This window comes from Anopheles stephensi, chromosome X (genome assembly GCF_013141755.1).
Source record: "Anopheles stephensi strain Indian chromosome X, UCI_ANSTEP_V1.0, whole genome shotgun sequence".
NCBI lineage: Eukaryota > Metazoa > Arthropoda > Insecta > Diptera > Culicidae > Anopheles > Anopheles stephensi.
Window position 1 is genome coordinate 1,502,657 of NC_050201.1, and position 23,441 is coordinate 1,526,097.

At 52.6% G+C, this 23,441-nt stretch overlaps 2 protein-coding genes across 2 annotated transcripts; both read left to right on the top strand.

Moving 5' to 3' along the window:
• The first annotated feature begins 2,241 nt into the window (after window positions 1-2,241).
• LOC118502985 (cytochrome P450 307a1) lies at window positions 2,242-11,518 on the top strand. The gene is made up of 2 exons (XM_036035780.1): window positions 2,242-3,789; window positions 9,156-11,518. The coding sequence occupies exons 1-2, from the start codon at window positions 3,345-3,347 to the stop codon at window positions 10,415-10,417; spliced, it is 1,707 nt and encodes a 568-aa protein (XP_035891673.1). The 5' UTR covers window positions 2,242-3,344; the 3' UTR covers window positions 10,418-11,518.
• A 1,304-nt stretch (window positions 11,519-12,822) lies between these two features.
• Window positions 12,823-21,667, top strand: LOC118502989 (rapamycin-insensitive companion of mTOR). Its single transcript, XM_036035795.1, has 6 exons — window positions 12,823-13,594; window positions 14,022-16,069; window positions 16,141-16,329; window positions 16,401-18,025; window positions 18,096-18,190; window positions 19,123-21,667. Exons 1-6 carry the CDS (start codon window positions 13,549-13,551, stop codon window positions 20,577-20,579), a joined length of 5,460 nt encoding a protein of 1,819 aa, XP_035891688.1. The 5' UTR covers window positions 12,823-13,548; the 3' UTR covers window positions 20,580-21,667.
• The last annotated feature ends 1,774 nt before the right edge of the window (window positions 21,668-23,441 follow it).

Consider the following 23,441-nt stretch of genomic DNA (forward strand, 5'->3'; position numbering starts at 1 on the left):
GTCGTGAAAAGAGAAAGGTCTGCCCATACTTCAGGTTGACGTCAATAAGTCGTACAAGCTTTGAGGATCCTGTCCATTCTAGTAGACTGGAAAGCATTCCTTCTCCCACGGACGGAACTGTCACAGTACGGCCACAGTGTTGATTAGACAATTTGCTTTTGCTTTTATAATTTGTGTGCCTGTGTGCGTGTATGTGTGATTTTTTTTTTTAATTTACTGCTTTCTCTCACACTGCTCTTGTTCACGAAACGGATCATTTACTCTCTGTCTTACTTTCGTTACACGGGAAGTCCGGGGCGTCCTGGTGTGCTCTTTCGCACCAGCGCGGCCACAACCGGGGCAGTCCCCGGTGTCTATCTTCCTTTTCGACTGCTTTCACATCACTCGGGTCTTTGCGCAGTTTTTTTTTTCTCTCCTGTTAATTTTCCTTTCCTGCTGCTCGTTTACCCAGTTCGTTCTTTCGCTGCTTCTGACAACCAGAGCTCCCCCTCCCTGCTACTCCTTTCTTCTACACACACATACAAACCGACACACCCCAATTAAATCTTGTTGGAGCGATCCAAGAATTCTTAGGGTTCGTCACCGGCGAAGGAGTTTTCCCTCCGGTGTCGGTGGGCGGAGGGCGTGTAGTGTCCTCTTAGTATTCTCTTCTATCACACCTCTAGCCCTATGCGTGTTATATTCGCGGTCGAAGAAACGGTGAAGATGGCAAAAGAAAAGCGAAGAATAGCCACCTGTCATACGCCAATGGCTGAAGAAGGGGGGTGTAGGGAGGGGCAGAAGCAGAAGAGGATGGCCGGTCAGGTGGAAATGGGTCGTGGTGGGTTCTTTCATCGCCACGGGCCCATCAACTCCATCGGAACGCCATCACTTTTGGTCTCGCTCCGGCACCGTTTCGCTTCCCGATGGCACCAGATTTATGATTGTTCTGATTATTAATATCACCAATGGGCGTCAATCGACGACGGCACGATCGAGTGGCGGGCAGGAGAAATGAGGAACACGACGAGTAAAGAAGGATGAGGAACATCACCCTGTGCTGTGAAGGGAGAGAAAAAGACTGGATAAAATGAAGCACAGATAGCGCAGATTAAGGCGTTGAAGTCAGCACTAGGTTCCCTCTCTTACGGAACCTGCACGACCTGATTAGATTAGGGACTTCCTGGACAAACTTCAATTTTTATTCAACCAACATACTCAAGTAGAACCTCCGAAGCTCAGCGGATAGAGTCTGTAGTTTTTGGATATCTCTGAGCACCTCCAACTACCTGTAGTACCGGTAGAGGTCCTTAGAATATCGTGGAAAGCAGTACCGCTGATGGAGACCTCCGCTGGGTGGGTGGCTCCTCATGCAGAAGAACTGATCTTCACCTGACCCACACCAACCGCAGCTTCTTTCACCCTCGGTCGGAGAGTCTCTCACCTTCTTGTACTGCTCGCTCGCTTGCTTGATCAGGGTATCTTTTGTCCCTCTCTCACTCTCGCTCTTTCTCTCTAGCGGTGTATCTTTTTCGGACCCGTACACCACACCAACAGAGGGGGAAACCCTTGGGCAGATTTTCGCTCGCGGGTCTCTCGCTTCTTTCTCGCTCGCCTTCTCTTTCTCCCCTTAGTGCTGAGCCCATCTCCCTCACAACTGACCCACCGTTTCGGTCCATTCTCACTCTCGCTCACGCATGACCCACCTATACCATCATACAAACACTCGCTCTCTTTCTCCATTGCTCTCTCTCTCGTTCTCGCTCGTTCTACTATACGGTCGCACGGTGCAGCTATCTCCCTCCAGCAGGCTACGGGTCTGCCGGTTGCGAACAGTGCGGGCTCCTCTTTTTGATACACTCTTACGCTAGGCCGAGGGAGCTTCCATCCGAAAACGGCCGTCCGGACAGGAGGAACCCTGGGCGTTCTCCCGTGCGATGTCTCGCTCACACCCCGTCCAGGCTCATGGCGCACCGAGCACCACCGAGTCTTCAATCCCATCCTGCTCCTCGTCCCGTTCTCCCATCATTTCTTCCTTCCTTCCTTCCTTCCTTCCTCTCGAACCATCCTTGTTTCCCTGTGGTGGAGTGCTGGTTCGCTCCCTCTCTGTCTCGTGCGGTTGCGAGGGCGATCGAGTGCGCGCGCGCGCGCACACGCGCTTGCACACACTGTGCCTCCGCGCGGCGCGCGCGCGCGCTTGCTCGGCACGGATTGCCCAGCATGCCGTTTCGAACTCTATATAAACGTTGGCGCATAATCCGCACTCGATCAGTCTAACTTTTTTCGTAGCTAATCGTTGATCGCCAACCAACCAGGAAGCGACATCGTTCTCACCGTGTCCGTGTTCCATCCTCGTTTGCTTCTTTTCCAACCCGGCAATCTCGACTACCACCCAACCGCTACCGAAACACGGATCCTTGGATCGAATTTAAAGAAGAGAGAGAAAAAAGCACTGCAGTAGTATCTGGTTACAATCAAAGAAACCATCCTGTCCACATCCACACCTGTCGTTTGCTGACCTGGTGCCAAAAGCAAGACGACGCACAGGCATCGCAACCAACATCCTTCAAAGAGCATCCTGCAGGATACAACCCTTCCACTGGGGCTGCGATCAAAGAGCATCAGCAGGCAGCGATAAAGTTAAGACCCGATAGAGTTAGTACCCGAGAGCAGAACGTGTGGACCGGGAGTGGAAAATCAACCCTTTGCGGCGGCGACCATCTGCAAGTGTTGAGCAGCTGCAATATCAGAGTAGCGCGTGGTGCGATAAGGATCCGCGCACGGTTGTTCGCACGGTTGTTCCGATCAGTTTAGTTACGCGGGTGTTGTTACACGTTTTCGCTCGTGCACTGTTCGATTTAGCTAAGGAGGCAACTTGATTGTTTGTACGTTATCGTTGCATTTCGTTTGCCAACCACCACTGGTCAGCGGTTAGCCAAGTTTTGTTTGTTTGGTGGTTTGGTGTTGTTACGTTTTACTAAGTTTTGCACTAGGCAGTAAGGTACTGTTTTGTTGTTGTTTTTTTATTTGTTCGTTACGATTTGTCGGGCCATTTTAGTTATCCTCGTGCTCGGTGTAACACGCGCGTGTGTCAGTAAATCGTTCGGAACAAGTGATGGTGTGTTTGTGCGGTGTATGGTGAGCGACTATTACGAAGAGAAGAATTTAAAACGCGCCCGCCCGGACGTCAGGAAACGCACAGCACACTGGACACTGTTTTGGGTGAGTGCTGCCGGAAAGGATCCATACTCCGCTCGCTAACTCGCCAGAGTGCGTCAGAGCACACAGCCGAAAGCAACCGAAAACAAAGACACTAATCAACCCGCTGGTGAAGAGTTATAGGACAAAACCCAACACAAAGTACAATGGCATACACTGGACTGATATTGGCCGTACTGACTATCGTGCTGTCGGTCGTGTGCTACTTCAAGATACTGTACGAATGGCACCGGAAGGTACGCATCCAAACCGTACGTCCTGCCCGGCTACAGAAGCTCGCGGTCCGTGCCCCAACACCACAACAATCAACCACCGAGCTGATGACGTTCCCGCAGGCACCCGGACCGGTACCGTGGCCGATCCTCGGCAGTCTCGCCTTCCTCGGCCAGTACGAGGTGCCGTTCGAAGGGTTTACCGCGCTGGCAAAGAAGTATGGCGATCTGTACAGCATCACGCTCGGGTCGACCCGCTGCCTCGTCGTCAACAATCTGGACCTGATCCGGGAGGTGCTGAACCAGAACGGACGTTACTTTGGCGGACGGCCCGACTTTCTGCGCTTCCACAAGCTGTTCGGTGGCGATCGGAATAACTGTAAGTACCACAATAGCTCTTCATAATCTAGATCTGGCACCATCTCCGAGGTGACTTAGGTTTAAGAGACTTTTATCCATGACCCTAGAGGCTTACCTCGTTAAACCTTAGACTGATAGGTCCAATTACCCTTTGGAGTAGTACCCTTCCACTTCGTAGCCTTATATCTCCCATCGATATGAAATGTCCTGATCAAAAATCTCAAAACTGAAGACAACCGACAGCAGTTACAAAAAAAAAGGCCAACAACGGGTCCCCACTGCAACGATGGCCGAGGGCCCTCTAGGCAGGGTGGCGCCAAACGGCGACACAGGTTTAATCTGGGCCAGAGAAAGTGAAACCCCATGCGCGTTGAGGTCCGGCCGCCGCCCTATCACCTTCACCGCCTCCACCAAAACCACCACCACCACCACCGCCACCCGGAACGCCCGGAATCGGATCTAACCGGACCGGCTTCAGGTCGAGTTGGGTATGTGTGTGTGTTTTTTTGTATTTTCTTTTCTTCGTCTTGTTCCTCTTTTTTTTTTTTGGGGTGGCCTGTGAGACCCAACGAGGCACGGCCGATTGTGCGGACGCGTGCCACGCGCCTGCAAAAACTGTCACTTTGCCTTTTTGCCCTAAAGCGGTCTTGCTACGCTTTGGCTGGATTGCTGCAGAGGGCGAGGGCCACAGAGATACGCAAGAGGAACTGCAGTGTTGGTCGCAGGGAGGAGGGGGGGGGGGGCAGAGAGGGGGCAACGGAAGTATCCACCGGTGGATGATGAAGTTGAGCTTGGTGAGCGACCCCCATAGACCGAGGGCGAAACAGGCTCAAAGGGAAATGGGAGCGAATTGGTGTAGGTGAGGGAGAAGGAAGGGATGGGGGGGAAGCTGGTGATAGATTGGCGAGAGGAAATAGGAAACAATCAACCGCAAACAAACAAGCGGGGAAAGTTGTAGCTGCGGCGGGGAGGAGTTGAAGCTTGCGAAGGATTGGAGAAGGAAGAACCAGGGATGCCAGGGACAGGATGAACTGGAGGGAGGGAAATGCTGACCAGAGAGCCAGCACCCAGACGGATGTGGAAAGGCACTTTCGGAAGAAAAGGGAATGGCTCGCATTTGCGTGTATGTGCACTTCTGCCTTTGTTTTGTTTTGCAGAATGATCAACTCCTCTAGCGGGAAGCGTGGAATGTGGTGGAGAGAAAGTGTGGACAGGAGTGGAGAGAAAGAGTAAATATTAGTTAACTTCCAGAACTGACAGACACATCACCTATGTGAAGCAGTGACCCAGAGTATGGGATCATGGGGGAGTTGTATATCAATCTAAAAGGGAAAGGCATCAGGCAAGAGGTCTAACACGTTTCCCCAATGACCCTTTTTGGAAGCTCAGCTAATGGGAGGATATAGGTAGGGCAACTAGGTTGCTCTGGGTCAAATCTGATCGAGACTCTTGATTAGTACATCCTACCCACAGTACTCGTTCGGTATTCTACCGGAAAATGGTGTGGAATATATATGGATGCATCACAGACATTCGACTAGTCGTCCAAAAATTGTTCCGAAAAAAAGTAGAGACATCGTCGCAGGTTGTATTACGTCAATCAGCACTTCCCGAAATGGTTTTGCAAAACATTTCGCAAACAGTCTGCGGCCGAGGATAAAGGGGGGCTGGACAGTAAGGGTTGGGCGTTTTTTCTTTCCCTTTGGTCCGTACAAAGAATTCATAGTCTGTAGTTGTTTAATATACTTTAACCGAGTCGTCTGTCATCGCTTACGTAGTCAGAACAATTCTGGGACACTGGTATGGATACGGTGGGAAAGCGACAACTAGACCACTGCATTCGTTGCTTGGACACGCTGTTGGGTATGTCTTTTTATGCGCGTTTCGGTGCGATTGGTGTTACTCCATAGTTCGAGCGGAAGTTAAAGGTTGCATCATCGAGGAACAGTGCAGGGGTACGGTAAGAAATTCTGGAACATTTTGTCTGAAGGGACAAGCGTTATCCACGGGCTTGTGTCCAGTGAACTTCGCAATAGTTCCGCATGGCATCGTCCAACAAGTCCGTTGACCATAATGGCCAAGTTGTTGACGTTGGCGCCCGTATTGAAGCATAAAAGAGAGAAAAAAATGAGTTTACAAATGAAGTCGAGCTTGTCAACTGAATGGTGCATTTCAAGTCACGCGAAGGGATATGAGCGACAAAAAAAACTGTCTACATCAGCATACTGCAGCACTGCAACCTGAGCTCAACGCTGCAAGCTTACCATCGAACATACCCATTTGTGACGACATTCGACGCAAATGCAGCCATAGTATCCGGGGCGCCCGTGCATATATTGGCTAGCAGTGTGAACAGGTGACTTGTTAACCTGGCGCTCAGGTTTTGCGTCCCGTAATTGTATCCAGACATCCAGACGTAGATCCAATTCCCTGAAGCTAAGCTGTCAAACCGACTCGAACCAGATAGCGGATTGCTTTGTTTGCAATCGAAAAGCGATAGATTCAGCACGCATCAGGTTGGTACTTGCGGGTGATTAGATCGGATTCTGGCGATCTTTCATCGCATCTGTCACCGATCAGATGAGCCGCATGACGATAGATCATGACCGGCATCCTCTACATTGTAGTTGAGACGTTCGACGATGCTTGGAGAAATCGCATCAATCAACTATTGAAGCGCGTCCAGTTAATCGTGTTTGTTTTGACACTTGACCCGTACACTTAGTTGTTAGGTCCACGCTGTTGCCGTTGTGCTGCCTCTCCTGTTAATTGTAGCCGGCTGTGCGTGTGTGTGCGAGCTCTTCGATTTGACGGGTTTGACAGCAATAGGGGATCGTTCTTGATTGCTGCGGTGCGATGCGCGAGCGGATCATATGGAGCGGTGAGCCATTATTTAGAAGGAAGCGCAAAGAATAAGATCACAAACAGCCAGGGGTGCCAGATATAAGCAACGAACCCGGAATAGATAGGTGAAACAGGCAAAGATGATCATCGAACAGCTCGAAACAGGTTGGTGCGGTTTGCATAGGCGGCCTATTAACCCGAAAGAAAGGAAAGACAGCGTATGGAGCGTGTGCGTGAAAGAGAGCGGGCAAGACTGTACCAGTAGCTGGAGGAGCTGCCAAAACAGAGCGGACGAGCGGATAATCGTCTTACACCGTCGAGCGATCAGGACGAACAGGTGATCTGTGATTGTTGAGCATCGGGTGTTCCTGAATGGTTGTTCGACCGATGTTCACACCTACTTAAGTAGCGGAGATCAACTGCTGGCTGCTGGTACAACAGCTCCACTTGCAGCGTAATGCAACAAGACCTAGGGCGAGATTTCTCAGGCCCCGGTGTGAAGTGCCCGAAACAAATGGTGCGCTCATACATAATTCCTTCTCCTTCCAAAGCAGATGAGATTTGTCTGCTGACGCTAGGCGAGAACTCGTTCCCCCTGTAAAAGCTATCAGCCGCCCTCGATGTTCCAATCATGAATAATTCAACCGCAATTGATTGGCCGGGTGTATTTAATTTGTTCCCTTTCCCTTTCGGCCCGATCCGCATGCTTCACACACCGACACAGACACGCGTAGCTACACATGATGCCTCGTGGAGGCAAAGGTAGAACAGTTAAGCGAGCCCAGATCGCATTTATTGCCCGCAGCAGCAGCAGCAGTAGTTCCACCCGCTCCGACTTCCGTTTCGACCACGGTTTAATTAATATTAATGCAGGCGCAAAAGCGCAGCGAACCAGTTGCTGGTCCAATGGTCGAACCCTGCAGTCTGAAGATTCGCGCCCCGGGTATAGGGTAGGTGTGTAATCACGCTGGATACGATCGTACCGGAAGCAAACGCTTACCTTCCACATGGGTAGCCTGGGCTCTGGATGTTGAAGAACGTACAGCAACTTCGTAACGGAGCAGGACTTCCGGGAGGCTCGCATAGACGGCCGGAGGGGTGGGAATACTGACACAGACCTCTAGATCTGATGGGTAGAGAGTATAAGAAGTAGGACTAGCGGGAACTTCTAACCAACCTTCAGAGTATAGGATCGAGCAGATGAATTTCGATTTCATCTCACCAACATAGCTTACCCTACTACTTCCGGTTTGTGTGCAGATACCAGAGCGTAAAGACTTTCCTCCTGGATGTGTTGCATTTGGTAGGCTTGTGACTGGTTCTTCACAGCTGACCAAATGCGAAGGTATTGTTTATGCCACGAGGGTAGAATAGGCCCTCGTGAACCAACCGGAACAGAAGGTGCATTCAGCGAGGTATGCTCGAGTTGGACGTATGGCATCCTGCATGGCATGACACCGCTAGGCTACACGCGCTCCTTCTTAACTAGACGCTACAGTGACATCGTGACTCACTTTCTGGAAGGTCGCTGAAGCCGGTTAGATCGACCGGTTCCGTCGCCATTCCAACGCGCATCGACAGGTCGTGCCCTCAGCAGACCTCCAAACTCAGGGTGTCGTTTTTTTGGCTATGTGTGTGTGTGTGATTTCGCCGGATCTAGCTGCTCCGATGGCCGGCAGTCCAGTCCAATTGGTGAGCTATTTACATTTGGCACGTGAGTGTCAGGCGCACAACCACACGCGAAACCACGCTACGTAGGACGCGCCACCCCAACTGTTGACCTCTCGCAAGGTCTTGTGTCTGCGAGTGTTGCAAGCGTTATCCACAACCGGAAGAGATCGTTCTACACCGTCGCCCGCCATGTGACGTAACTTTACGATTCATTCACATTTGCGGGCGACGATGGTGTTCTGCGTAATGGGGGAGCGTAGGACCAAACGGATCGCGTCGCTAGTGATCGTTGCACCATTCGGGGAGTACACCGCCACGTACGTGCTTTGCCCAGCCGAGCGCCACTCGGTTGGCGGTCAAAACGATATATTTCGATATTTTATTCGCGCTTCCCAACTCGCGTACATTGGGCTGTTCGCTCGCTCAAGGACTAAAATATTTGCAGACGGGTATATTTTGTTGCCCTCGTTTTGCCCTCTGCGCGCCCACACCATGTCACCGGTCCGCGATCTGCCAGATACCACGATCGTATGCGAAGGCCAAGGATGTGAACTTGGTTGGGTTGGTGCGATTTTAGCACGAGGCACACTCGTACCGGGCTAGAGTTGATGACTGTTTTAATACGGACGGAGGTAGCGTACCGATATTGGCGAGACCTTCAGCTAAAGTTACATAAGCAGGAAGCAAACCGTTTTGGGAAATTACGAAAAGACATAATGCTTGGCGAATCTCTCGTTGACTGGGTGCTGGAATCAATGGTGCAGGAAGGAATATCTATACGCCGTTGCGCCTAGTTGCTACAGCCCTACCACCCTATTTGCTGTACCGAATAGATCCTCAATGTGTTCTATCCTTTCTCTCTGTTTACAGCACTTGCCCTCTGTGACTGGTCGACCCTGCAGCAGAAGCGTCGTAACCTCGCCCGGAAGCACTGTTCGCCGAGCGATGCCTCCAGCTACTATCAGAAGATGAGTGATGTGGGTGTGATGGAGATGCACCGCTTCATGGACCAGCTGGACGAGGTGGTGTGCCCGGGTAAGGACTTCAAGGTGAAGCCGTTGATTATGCAGGCGTGCGCGAACATGTTCAGCGAGTACATGTGCTCGGTCCGGTTCGACTACAACGATCAGGGCTTTATGGCGATCGTGCGCAACTTCGATGAAATCTTCTGGGAAATCAATCAGGGATATGCGGTTGACTTTCTGCCGTGGTTGGCCCCGTTCTATCACAAGCACATGAGCAAGCTGACACGCTGGTCGGCCGAGATTCGGGACTTCATTCTGGAGCGGATTGTGAACGAGCGGGAGCAGACTCTTGGGGACGATGATACCGAGCGTGACTTTGCTGATGCGCTGCTGAAGAGCCTGCGTCTCGATCCGTCGGTAACGCGTGACACCATCATGTACATGCTGGAAGACTTCCTTGGTGGACATTCGGCGATCGGCAATCTGGTGATGCTGGCCCTTGGCTACATTGCCAAGCATCCGGAGGTTGGTCAACGGATCCAGCGCGAGATCGATCGCATCACCGAGCGGGGCAAGCGCAACGTTACGTTGTACGATACCGAGAGCATGCCGTACACGGTCGCCACCATCTTCGAGGTGTTGCGATACTCGTCCTCACCGATCGTACCACATGTCGCCACGGAGGATACGTGCATAGCCGGGTACGGTGTCACCAAGGGGACGGTCGTCTTCATCAACAACTACGAGCTGAACACGAGCGAACGGTACTGGACCGAGCCGAAGCGCTTCAACCCGAGCCGGTTCATCGAGACGGCAACGCTGGCCCAGATCCGGACGGACCTGCGTGACTCCCCGACCGCGAAGCAGGATCTCACCAACATCATCAAGACGAACGGTGTCAGCAGCGAGAACGAGCGCACATTACAGATCGAGCGGGTGCGCAAAAACATCCCCCACTTCCTGCCGTTCAGCATTGGCAAGCGGACCTGCATCGGGCAGAATCTGGTGCGTGGCTTCAGCTTCATCATCATCGCAAACATTCTGCAGAAGTACGACGTGCACTCGAATGACCTCAGCCAGATTAAGATGTATCCGGCGTGTGTAGCCGTACCGCCCGACACCTATCCGCTTGCCTTCACACAGCGCGCGGCCGTGGCGGCACAGTAGCCCAGTCGTAGCGAGTAGCTAATAGTAGTAGTCGTAGTACCAGTAGGTTCGTAACAGGGACCATCTATACCCGCGAGGATGTCCGAGATGTCCTTATATGTCAGAGGCGTGCGTCACGACGAGACACTGTACATAGTTCAATGCCTTCCTCGAGCGGCACTAGACGCTCGACAGTACGCCTCTATGAGATATACGCAATTTATTTGTCAACGCACCGTAAAAAAGGGAACAGAGAGACACACGCACACACAGGCACTTATTTATTACTAATGAACTTTGCGGAGGTGTTGCACTAGTACACGCCTTGCGTTCAGATCACATCAGCAGTTCGTTTGCAGCTAGGGTAGATCTTCGACCTGCAGATATGTGCGTTCGTAGGTTAGTCGTTCGCCCATGGAATTGATGCCACCGAGAGGAACTGATCAATACGGTACTCCAACAGGGTCCTAGTAACTTCGTCTAACATGTTCGCAGGACTCGTAACTTCATATTCCGGTTGCAAATTTGTGCATGTGAGTGTGTCTGTGAGTGTGTGTGGGAGCGCCCGTGTATGTAAGCGCTGAAGCATCTACTTATCTATACGTATGCAAGTACATGGACGCATACAGACATACAACTATAAATTAAATAAGAGCTAAGACTGATTTTTTTCATCTTTACCCTGTGAGACAGATCTAGACGAATTCTATCAAATTCCAAACGAAAACAAAACGATACACTAAGAAGTTAGTAGCCGTTAGACGAATCTCCTTCGCCCGAAGAATTTGTTTTATAATTATTATACTTATATCGTCGACTCCCGTTTTGGCAGCCTTGCCAGCCAGGCCTTGCCCCCTTCCCCTCCCCCGGAATCACCCTGTGTTTCTTTTTTTTTAAGACAGCACGTGCACGGTCCGCCGCGATCAGAAGGAGCAAAAGCATAGCTATGTTAGAGTTTTTTTTTTCTTCAGGGATTTACTGTGAGACGTGATTATTTATGAAATGAAAGTAAAATAAATCGCATTTAATTTGTTATTTGCCGCGACGAGTGTAAACGTATATTGTCACTGGCAATAAGTATTGTATATGATAGAAAAATAAACATTCTATTACGATAACTCATGCGGATCGGGGTTTTTTCTTTTATTAGGTGCTTTCGAAAGAAAAAGTTTTATGTTGTTGAAGTTGTTGAAAACTACTCTCATTGAGTAAGAATTGGTTCCAGAAATTTGAGAAATACTGCGAGTGGATAAAAATCTCCCAGAGACTACCACAAAGGGCCAGCTCCACATCGAAGGATTTGTCTGTCTTCTTCTAAATCTGAGAGGGTCCTCCGTGACTCTCTTTTTCTCTCTCTCCACCTCCCATCCGTGACTAGGAGGTGGAAACTTCGGCGATCATCTGCTATAAGTCGTTCCAGGTCCAGGCCTACGCTCTGATGACCTAGACATAATTGGTCGTCCAACGGAAGTCAGCCAAAACTTCACCTTACTTTGGGCAAAGGTCTCCTCCGACATTAACATAGATATTGAGAATTGTTAGCTTCCAATCAGTCGAGCTACTCCTCTTTTTTTCCTCTTCTTCTTCTACAACTTCTAAAGGGTTTGGTTGTGCACTTCTGGCTTCCTTAACTTGATTGCACCAGTAGCTTTGTACTTTTGAATTACACCAGAACCCCTAGCTCTGATTCCGTCCAGCTGGCCAGACAACATGTGAATGGCACCGTACGACTCACCCCGTAAAGAGGAGATGTGGTTGAGGCCGAAACGGAGATGCGGTTCTGGCATTGATCCACCTGCAGGCCGAGATATGGAATTAGCAGACAATAGTGCTCGATTTCAACTGCAGGTCAAAACTGTGATGCTAAAATCGCGCAATTCAGATAACGTTCGAAACAAAACAACGGTCATTTCAAATTGGTTTGCTCACCCTTCCGATGTGGCTACATTTTAGACCACTTTATGAAATGTTTCACAGGTTGTGTGAACCATTGAGTTTCGCATTGCTTTATTACCATTACTTTATTAAACACTATCACGTGATATTCTTAAGCTCTAGCTTAAGCACTATCGCATAACATCGTTTCATTATATATTTACAAAACTATTTATTTGAATTAACGCAAAATCATCGTTTCACCATTTCGACCCGTAAGGTGATGAAAAGAAAGGTCATCATATTTCAAGCAAAAAGAAAAGAAGATAGAGAGAGACCAATATTTGTATTGTTTCATAGAGTTAATGCAATCTTTTTAAAATACATAAAAGAGCTAAGTTATCGAAATATTGTTGCTAATTAAAACTACAAATAATCCACAACCCAAATCAAAACATTGAAACATTTCCGTTGCAAGTATTAAAACCGCGGGATGTAAACATACCCCAGTCACACTGACAGCTGCACAGCAAATTAACGCAAGCGAAGCGCAACTGTTGTACGGTTCCGTACAGGCAATTGCTAAACAAGAAGCAGGCAACGAGAGGAGCCAGGCGCTCGGATTCGTTTAGACAAAAAGAAAAACATTAGTTACGTGCGTCTAGCAGAGGTTCCGGAGCATCTTCCATAGCGTAGTGCGCCGCAGATTAGCTCCCGTTGCTACTGATGCGATCGCCGTGACTGGCCGTGGTGTGCCGTCGGGGTTTGCGTGTGTGCCATAGGTGCGCCCGGGTTGTGCGAGACGGCACAGTGCGTCGATGTGTACGCGCGCGCTCGTGTATGTGTGCGTGTGTGTGTATATATGTGCGTGCCTCCGTTCGGATCCTGCGAAATACGACGGTGCTTTCATGCCAATTAGGATCAACATTCAACAACAACAACAACACATCCATCACCCATCATCATCATCAGCAGCAGCACCAGCATCAGCAACTAGTCGCACACACAGTCGGCAGTGGTGGATCGGTGTACCGAACGGGATCCCAAGGGAAGCAGCATCTTCCTGGCAGTAGCGAGACCGTCGGCACCCAATCAACAAACCATCGCCCATCAGCCGAACGCGGGACGAAAATAAAACCGCAACGCGACAGACAAACAACCGCAACCGACGAGGACCTGTTTTGTTTGTCTTCGCAACAGGGAGAGCGTACCGTGTAGCACCGGAACACCGGAAACCGATACAGAGCCGAACACACACACACACACACACCCACAGGATGGCCATGTCCAGTTGGATGATCCGAAGAAGCTTAAGGCAAAGAAGTAAGTTTCCTTTACATTTTGCCGCCCATTCACACGCGGACGGGCGAGCATCGTGGTGCCATTAATCTGCGGGCGGAAAGGTCGTCCCCCTCGCCACCTGCCCTTTGGCCCTCACCGCGAGGGTCAGTGACCACGCGAAAATAAACAAACAATCAATACACTCTACACGGATGTAGCGCGAATTCGGAAACGCGCGCACATCGCGCACGATCACTTTCCTTTGTTTTTTTTTTTATTTCGCTTCTTCTTTCCCTTTTTTTTCTTTGCGAACCTCACTTTGCCAGTTCGATAAAAATAACAGCCACCTAATTGAAAAAAACTCAACGCGCCCTTTCTGTTCCGATCCCTGCTGCCCGTTACCCCTTTAGTCCATACACACTCGCTTATTGACAACGTTTTCACGTGCCTTCTTTTTTCTTGCTTGTAGGTCGCCCTGCACCGGAAGATTGTTACCGGCTGGACACGGACAAAACGCTGCAGGAAAATGCAAACGACATCTACACCGGGCTCTGCTCGTTTCACACCAGCATCAACAAGCGGCTCAGCCTGCTGAACGGTTTGGTAAAGCTGATCGATCGGTGGAAACGTGACGCCGGCCTGGACAGTAGCGTATCCGTCGATGTTACGGCACCGCCGTCGGCGGGTGGACGATCGATGGCGGTGCTGTCGGGCGAACGGGACGCTTGCCTCGGGTATACGGCGCAGCAGTGGATGTGTTGCGTCGCCCGCAGCCTCGTACACCAGCTGCCACAGATACGGGCGGGTGCGTTACGGGTGTTGCGCCGGCTGCTGCTCGCACCGTGCGATATGCGTGAGTTTAATCGGCTGCAGCTGGCCCACCTGGTGTGTCGCAGCCTGGACGTGATGCTTCGGAACGGGGAGGAACGGGTGCAGGCGCTAAAGCTGGTGCGGAGGATGCTGGTGGTCGCACCGGACGAACTTCGGCCAGCAATCGTACGGTGTCTGGTGGCGCTCTGTGAAAGTGGTGCCGGAGGTGGCCCTGGTGCAACGGGTCCCGGCGGAACGGGTGGTGGTCCTGGTGGAGGTGGTGGTGGTGGTGGTGGTGGTGGTGGCGGTGGTGGAGGACACATAAGCGGTTCGGGTGGTACGGGTGAGGATCGGCTGTTGCGCTGCTGTCTCGCTACCCTGTGCGAAATTGGCGTGCTAAATCCGCTCCTGCTGATCGAGTGTGGTGGTGTTGGTGTAATCACACGCAGCGTGCTGGAATGCCACAGTCCACGCATCGCGGAAAGCTTGTGCGGTGTACTGCTGTATCTGTTGGAGTGGCCCCGCACGCGCAACATTGCTGGCGTACAGCTAGACTGCTTTGCGGCACCGTACTGTGACTTCACGTATCGGGTGGGCATCATGGATCGGTACAAGGATGCCCGGGAGCTGCGGTTCACTTGCAGCCGGCTTGCGCTGCTATCCGTGCTACGGTCCTGGGCCGGCACGATCGAGTTCTGTGATCCACATCGACCGTCCGGGCTGCGGGCGCTCATCGACATCCTGTACCTGAACCAGCTCGAGATACGGAAGGCGGTACTGGATCTGCTGTACGAGCTGATCGGTCTCCCCCAGCCGGTCTGGACGGACGAGTACTCGGTCGCGATGTCGGTGGTCGATCCGGCCGAGTATCAGGACGCGTGGCGCCTGCACGAAGGTTTCGTGGCCGCGGAAGGGACCGCCATCCTCCCCAGTCTGGCCGGTGCCGTACCGAACTTGTGCGAAATTCATCTCGCACTGCTGCTGTACTGTTTCGTCGAGAACGGTTTGCTGAACGCGTTGATCGAGGTAATCATCTCGAGCGATACGTTCATCTCGGTCCGGGCGACGATACTGCTGGCCCGCATCACCCACCAGATGCACTGTTTGCTGCCGGCAGAAATCTGTGCCCGCACACCGACCGCCACCCTCCCGATGCTGGTGACGCGCGCCATCGAAGGGAATCATCAGGCACGGGCCGCCATAACAGCGCTGCAGCAGCACCATCTCATGTTGCAGAATCGGCCCGCCTCCTGCAGCCTGTACCTGGACTGTATCATCCAGAGCGGTGAGCTGATCAATACGCGAGCCTTTCGCCGAGAGCTGGTACCGCCGACCCGAACCGCGGGCCAGCCGGCCAGCTGGGACATGACCACCCCGTTCAAGTACGGTACGCTCGATGGGTTGAAGCGGGTACGGCACGATTCGAGCGGTTCGAGCGGTGGCGGAGGTATCGGCAGTGCGGCCGGTGGTCTCGGTGGACTGTTTGGGAATCTTTCCTGGAGCAACAACTACGACGGATTCGTGCGGGACGTGACACGCGGCAGTACCCGAACCGGTGGTACGATCAAGCGCACGTCCAAGCGAAACGTGCTGCAGCAGCTGTGGGCAAGCCTGACGGAAGGCGATCGGCTGCTGAAGGAATCGAACGTGCTCGCGGTAAAGGATGCGAACATGTGGGATTGGGACATCATCATCACGATCTTGCGGGTACAAACTATCGATCATAAGCTACCGTTCGAGCCAAGTAACGAATCGCGTGCGTTTTTTTTTTTTTTCAGTCGGATCTGCTCGGTATGAAGCTGGACGAGCAAAATACCCGGTTCGTGCGCCGGATTGTGGACTATTTTAAGCCGAGCAACAATCGCTTCTCGCATCAGGATTTTGCGCATCTCAACAGCAACCGGCAGATGCCGGCATACGTGACGGCCGGGCTGGAGTTGATCGATGCGATGCTTCAATCGCCGGAGGTAAGAAGCCTGGATGCCTATACGTAAGCCACAAATTGTAATACAATGTTCCCCCCCCCATTCCGGCTTAGCTCGAATATATACGCATCCTGACGGATCTGTTCACCGACATTAGCCGACAGCTGATGGCAATTCACGCGAAGAAATCGGCCCACGAGTGTCTGTTCAGCCCGTTGCACATGACCGGTACGATGTGCCAGCACTACTTCCTGTTTATCGGGCGCATGTGCCGGACGGAGGGCGGTCTCGAGATACTGCGCAACACGGACGTGTTCAAGGAACTGACCACGATTGTGCTGAAGACGAACCATCTGTGCTACGTGAAGCTGATCGTGTCCGGGCTGGACTACAGTCTCGAGGGTGAGCCTCGGCTCATCCTAGCGAAGGCATTGCTGCGCCACCCTTCGCCGAAAGCCCGGCTGTACGCAACACAGATGCTGCGCGTGTTGCTCCGTGCCCGGTTGCCAAACTTTGAGGTGTGGGGCATTCAGCTGATGTTGAAGCTAGTGGCGGCAATGCTGGGCGACGGGCAGGCACGGTGCGTGCAGACGGCCGCGCTAGACCTGCTGGAGGAGGCATGCTACGAGCGGACGTACCTGGAGGAGCTCGTGTACTCGTGGCCCCGGTTGGATCGGCTGGGGCCCCGCGGGAAGATGGTGATGATGCGCTTCTATTCGATTCCGCGCGGTATCAACCATCCCGAGGCACACACGGAGAAGGAGCTGGAGCAGTGGGTGAACGTGTACAACGAGCAGTACGTGCTGTTGGTTGAGTCGGATACGCACGCGCACCTGACGCAGCACATCCGTACCGAGGACGGCACGTACAGCAGGCGGCATATGGCGAGCAGTGCGCCGGGCGAAAGTACGGCCGCCGGTGCACCGAACCTAGCACCACATCTGTACGGGCAGCTCGTGCAGACGAGCAAAGGGTTCTCGCAGCTGCTGAATCACGGTCGGCTGCAAGAGCTCGCCGAACGCGTCCGCGTCGGTCGGTGCAACAACGAGCAGGACTGTTTGCGGTTGAAGGCGGCCCTGTGGGCGCTCTGTCACACCTGCACGAGCAAGGAAGCGATCGAGTTCGTGAGCGAGCATTTGCCCTGGCTGTTGCCGCATCTGGTGCAGCTCGTCCGGACCGCTGACGTGTACTCGATACGTGCAACGGCACTGGGTGGGCTTTGTCTGGTGGCCAGCACGGCCCAGGGTGCCGATGCTCTGCGTACGTTGGGTTGGGTTTCGGTGCGGCACGATCGCAACACGCACTGGCCCGTAAACGAACCGGGCGACTGGGAAACGGCGGCACCCGTCGCATCCTCCACCGGTAACGAGAGCGATGGAGGCGATGGGCCCGGCCGGCGACGGCACAGCTTCGCCTCCACCGAGGACGACAGTACGGCGAACAGCTTCTCCTTTCTCGCCTCTACCTGTCTCGTCTCGGTCACCGGTGGAGATCTTTCGCCCATTCCGAGCACCTCGTATCTGGCCGGCAGTGACGACCGGGAAGTGGTCAGCGGCCGTAAACAGCACCGACAGATGTTCCACGTACGGCGACCGCTCCTGTCCAGCTCATCGGCCGACATGACCGATACGGAGGATGTGCCGATGCAGCTGGACAGCGGTGAACGGTTGTTTTCCTCCTTCCGCACCTCCACGATACGAAGCCTGGATCGGAAGTATCATCGTCTTAGCCTGCAACAGTAAGTCAAAGTTTGCGAGAGATTGTTCATCTGAGCTAAAGAAACTCATGTATTGTTTGCTCCGTTTTAGCTACTCCTTGAGCGAAGATGGTCATTACCCGAGCGTTAAAGTGAAAGCTTCCATTTTTCCACCCAAGCCAAACACGCAGGGTCCCTGCTTTATCGGTAAGTTTTGGGGAAACTGGAGACGCTTATCGGGGGAGGGAACCTTCAAAAAGGTACCCAGGATCAAGGGTCCAGCGCGGCAGAATAAGACCCTTTGAGCTGGGTTATGTATCCACGACACTTGGCCCATGAACCCTTGGACGTTCCTACGCCCGTGTTGCGTAACGGACGATGCTGTTCCCGACCTTTACCAGGGACTTCCTTCTGCTGCTCTTCGAACCACTCTTGTGCGGCTTGAGGGCGGTACGGGATGCCTTGCTACATACAGCCTCTAGATGCCGGTACTGCTGCGACTCTGTATAGGCGACCGCGTGTCCACCCGCTCGTTGTTGGCCGATCTGCGGGGTGTGATGGGTGCAGAAGATGCAGACCGTATCCCCCCATCCAACGCTCGATCGTTCCCAAGTTCCTAGTCGCTGCGTCGCTGATCTGCTGGATGTCCCGCCACCCGATGAGGGTGAATGCAACGTCGTCAGCAAACCCGATGATGTCGGCGCGCGTCCCGATCAGCTCCAGACGAAGAAGGTCGTCGTACATGACGTTCCACAGTGTTGGCCCTAGGACCGAACCCTGCGGAACACCAACCGACACCGGTAGCGAGACCAATCCTTCATCCGTCTCGTAGTGAAGCGTGCGGTGAAGTAGTTCCGCAGCATCGCCTGGAGGTACCGTGGCGTGTTTCCTCTCTGCAGAACTTCCCCAATCGGAACTTGGAGACTCTGGGAGTTGGAAGAATTGAACTAAGAGCCGACACCTATTTTCTTCTGATTCGGCTCATCGGGTTCAGATGATTTTTTACTGTCCTATAACCTCGGACTGGTCTCTGTGCACTCTTTATTAGACGGGAAGGTAGTCCTACCGGGGATTCAATATCGGGTGCTACCATGTTAATTTAAAATTTCAAAACTTATTCAAAACTGTATCTTTTACAGGTATCTGCTTCCCGCAGGACATAATGGATCTGTTTCCGGAACTGGAAACACGGCACCCGCTTGCACTCGGTTCGCTGATGCAGCTCGACCGTAGCAAGGTGCGATCGAAGGATGCGGGCCGGTCGATGAAGGTGATGAAGGTGCGGGTGAAGACGGGATCGGACGTAGACGAATGGATCACCGTTGACTACGAGCAGGAGCAAGGGAAAGGGAGCGCACCACCGAACCCGCCAACCGTCAGCTCACCTACACCATCCTCGGCCCCGGAAGACCCGGACCCGGACGACGGCCGACACCAGTGGTGGACGCACGAGAAACACAACCGGTCGCAGTGCGTGCGGTGCTGTCGAGGCAAACGGGCGGACGAGCGATGGAATCCGACCACCGACGACGACACCGACGGTGGCACCCGTGAACGGCCCGTGCTGGACGAAACGATCGCCAACAACGTACTGCGGCACGTCCAGCGTATGGCAAACCCGGTCTGGAGCAAACAGTCCCGCAGCGTCCTGCTCGACATCAAGCAATCGCATCCGGTCGCGTTCCAGGACGTGTGCCTGTACTCGGAAGTGTGCCGCTTGCTGGGCTGCAACACCTACCGGCTCGGGTCCCGCCGCTTCCTGCAGGAGCTGTTTCTCGATCTGGACTTTCTCGGCAGCGGTAAACCGACGGCACCGGGAGAGGTGCCGAGCGTGCTGGACGGTAAGCAGCAGCACCAGCAGCAATACCTAGCCTACCTATCCATGTCGAAAGCCCTCAACACACCGCTACAGATCCAAACGCAAAATCTTCCACCGAGCACGATAACGGGCAAGGGTCCACCGTTGCCTGCCGGTGGCGTAGCGTTTCTGCTGCGCTCCCCACCGCTCGCCAGCGTGCACGAGGCGAGTGTGGAGAATCTGGACGAAATGTCCGCCACACCGAAACGTGAGCAAGGGCAGCCTGCCGTACGTGATCCACCACGGCAACCAGCGGGACCACCGGGTGACGAAGAAGCAACTGTGCGTTTGCGTGAACCCACCACCACTACGTCCTCCTCCTCGATGCCACCGCCACCTGCTGTCCATCGGCCCCGCTCGATCGGTGGCCAGAGTGGTGCTAGCGTGCTCGGCGCATCGGCAAACGCTCGGCCCCGCTTCAACACGCTCGAGCTCGATCTGAGCTGTTCCCGCAACAAGTTCCCGATCCGGGATCGGAGCAAGGTCGACTATTCGCCGACGACGCCACCGGTCGCACCGTACGGCAGCGGGGTACCGTCGTGCCCGGTCGGGTTCACGCTGCCACTGTCCGCGAGCAGCTCGTCGGCATCGTTCGTCAGCACCGGCAGTGCGTCCGCCGTTACCAGCCCGACCCAGTGGCATCCGAACGTGGCGTCCACGTTCGGCCGGCTGTACTGCGAGCAGCGCTTGCGGCTCAAGACGTCCAAATCGGAAGCGACCCTTACGAAGAACCAGTAGCGAACCGTTGCATCATCGCGTCTAGTCAGGAACGCTGTGGACAGCTAGATAGAGGCACTCGACCCCGTTCGATTAGTTGTTTAGATGTATCGTTCCTTTGTTTCTGTTTTGTTTCTTTGTTCTCATATGTATTGTATAGGAAGGAGAGGGATTAACAGAGGGAAAAAAGGGAGAGATCGCAGGGAGGAGCTGTAGCAATCCAAAGTTACGTTAATTCTGTTCCTAACATGGACATTTCCTCTAAAAGCGCTCTACATACATGCACTGCGATACGTTACATCTTTAGTTTGAATTAATTGTAGTTTGTATTGTAACAAGGCACTCATTGTCTCGAGGAGTTGCTTTAGAATGTTTATTTGTGCGTGTGCGTGTGTATTTTTTTGTTGTATTCTTTGTGGAAGCTCCCTCTCGCAAACGAGCATATACATGTAGTGGTGTAGTGGTGCGGGAAAGTGTCAGGCCCTTGTTCGTGATAGAAGCATGGCTCGTCCATTTTCCGACCACAGCCCAACCCAACATAGTAGGGAGGACAGTAATGGTCAGTCCTCGACTGCATCACACCCTCACAATCACACCACCCAAAAAAACAAACGATTGTATTATACTTAGTGGCGTAAGGTTAGCTAGGAGTATATAGAATTTGGAACAGCGGTTTGTTTCTTACCACCCACAACCCCCCCCCCCCGCCCCCCACTACCCCTTTTTGGCGCTCTATACATATATACATACAACTATTAGCCCCGTGATGTGATCGTACATAGCTGTTTGCCTGGTTGGGTGTTACTGATATGTATACCGGATGTGTTCACCGTGCCGCCCCGTGCATCAAACCGTTAAACTAGCAATAATGTGACCGGGTTTTTTGGTGTGTCTGTGTGTGCGTGTGGGTTTATTTGTTCTGTTGGGAGCGTACAAAACCCCCCGTGGGGTCTGTTTTGCTAAACCGGCATCGGAGGCGGAAGCTGAGGAGACGGCACTGCACGTGAAGCCTGCTCTGCTTTGCCACACCGGGACACGACCAACCACCCCATAATCGACAGCTAAAAAAGTGAATAAACAAAAACCAAGCTCCCTTGTTTTTTGATGCACCCGAAGAGTTTTACTTGATGGAATAGGAAATGGCGTCCTGGCCAAATGCAGACGACAGTCGCTGCCCACTCTAGGAGGACATCGTGCACGACCGGGGCAACCTGAAACCGTCGACCCTGACCCGCTGTGAATCGTAAGGTCCTGATGCAGCGACTTCGGTACGCACCACAAACGACTCGAGGTCGCCCCGCACGGCAGAACCCAGGGATCAAATCCCATCCTTAAAGAATATCCTGCCGCTACGAGTAAAATCAAGTCAAGGCAGTCTGAAATGGGAGAGCTAGCCCTTTCGAGGTTATGTAGTGCCAACGAGAAAGTAATCGGGAGCCTTGGAAGGTCACGGCCACTCATCTTTGACTTCCTTGACTTATTTTAGTATCCTACCGAGTTTCTTCTGCCATGTCATTACGGGGCAGTTCTCATTACGGGGGGAACGGCTCAGGTGGGACTGCAACACCGGTCCTGCCGTGTAAAAACCAGCGCTACCTACCATCGGGCAGTCCTTAACGGTCTAACGTTACCCAAATACTGACAAATTCAAACCGTGCACTGCGCATTGCCTACTCACAGGCGCAGACACAATGTTGTAACGCTTCGTAACGGTTATTACGCCGTCTCGCCCCAAGTTTTCAAATATCTTAACGCCTGAGTCTATAAACCCGTTGTTAAAAAAATATTATCGTGAGCTTTGGCCATCCTAGCGCATTATTGAAGCCAAATGTTGTGATTGTATTTGATACAAGCCGAAGATGTGATATGTCCTAAGATCCACAATTTTGGATTAAGATGTTCTCATGCTAGGCAGAAGCCACAGTTCAGTAACAATGATGGATTGTGCGAGGGTTGCTGTGAACAACACGGGTTACGCTATGTCGATCCCATAGCCTAAACATTACTTGATGCGAATGACTTTATTAACAAACAAACCATACACAGACAGTACGTGAAGACACCGAAAGCACCTATGAAAGGTTTTTGAGGACGGAAGCACACGGACAATTAAAAACGCCGCGAGTGGTCCTACTAATTGGCGCAGTTTCTTCGGCGATCTTCAACACACAACAAAAAACTTGATCCCAACTTGATGCGGAAGAGCGCGATAGGTAGAAGGCGTTGCCGGTCGGTAAACGATCGCATTCATCATGCGATCCGTGCTGAACCTTTTTCTGTTACGGATCCTTTCGCTGCCAGCACGGTAGAATCCTTGTTGGGCGACGGTATATGATGGGACGTTTGATGATTAATTGATGGCGCTCCGTAGGCGGCATTTGCTCTCCCTCTCTCTCTCTCTCTCTCTCTCTCGCTAGAGGCGGCGAAGAATCGGGTGGTTGCTTTGTGGTTCGGCAGAAAGGTGGAGTCACTTATCACCAACGCACTCTTGCGTTCCGCATGGCTTCCGGATGATCCGCCACGGGACAGGACAGGAGTGCAGTGCTGGCTCACCTGGTAGGATCGTCCGGGTTTTTTAGAAGTCTTGAAGACTTCAGTCTCGTTAGAATGCAAACCCAGATGTCCGAGTCGGCACAATATAACAGTTGACCGTCCTGCCTGGTAATAGCTTTTCGTTGTCGCTGTACACCGCACCGGGCGCCCCTGTAAATTTATGCCATTTAAAATAATTAATGCGATTAAATGCAGCCTCTCCGAGCGTCGGAGGAGTACTCCGAGTGTGTAGAGGGCTGCCCAGATAACCGGCCCAGAGCAAACACCGCTCTCCGCACCCGTCATGGACGAAAGCCGCGGCATGATAGATTAGGGGATGCATCGGCAAGA

Bases quoted from the DNA above. Each gene is read 5' to 3' on its own strand.
- LOC118502985 (XM_036035780.1), top strand. From the start codon at position 3,345: ATGGCATACACTGGACTGATATTGGCCGTACTGACTATCGTGCTGTCG. The intron at 3,790-9,155 runs GTAAGTACCACA...CTCTGTTTACAG, and splicing joins CGGTGGCGATCGGAATAACT to CACTTGCCCTCTGTGACTGG.
- LOC118502989 (XM_036035795.1), top strand. From the start codon at position 13,549: ATGGCCATGTCCAGTTGGATGATCCGAAGAAGCTTAAGGCAAAGAA. The intron at 16,330-16,400 runs GTAAGAAGCCTG...ATTCCGGCTTAG, and splicing joins CGATGCTTCAATCGCCGGAG to CTCGAATATATACGCATCCT. The intron at 18,026-18,095 runs GTAAGTCAAAGT...GCTCCGTTTTAG, and splicing joins CATCGTCTTAGCCTGCAACA to CTACTCCTTGAGCGAAGATG.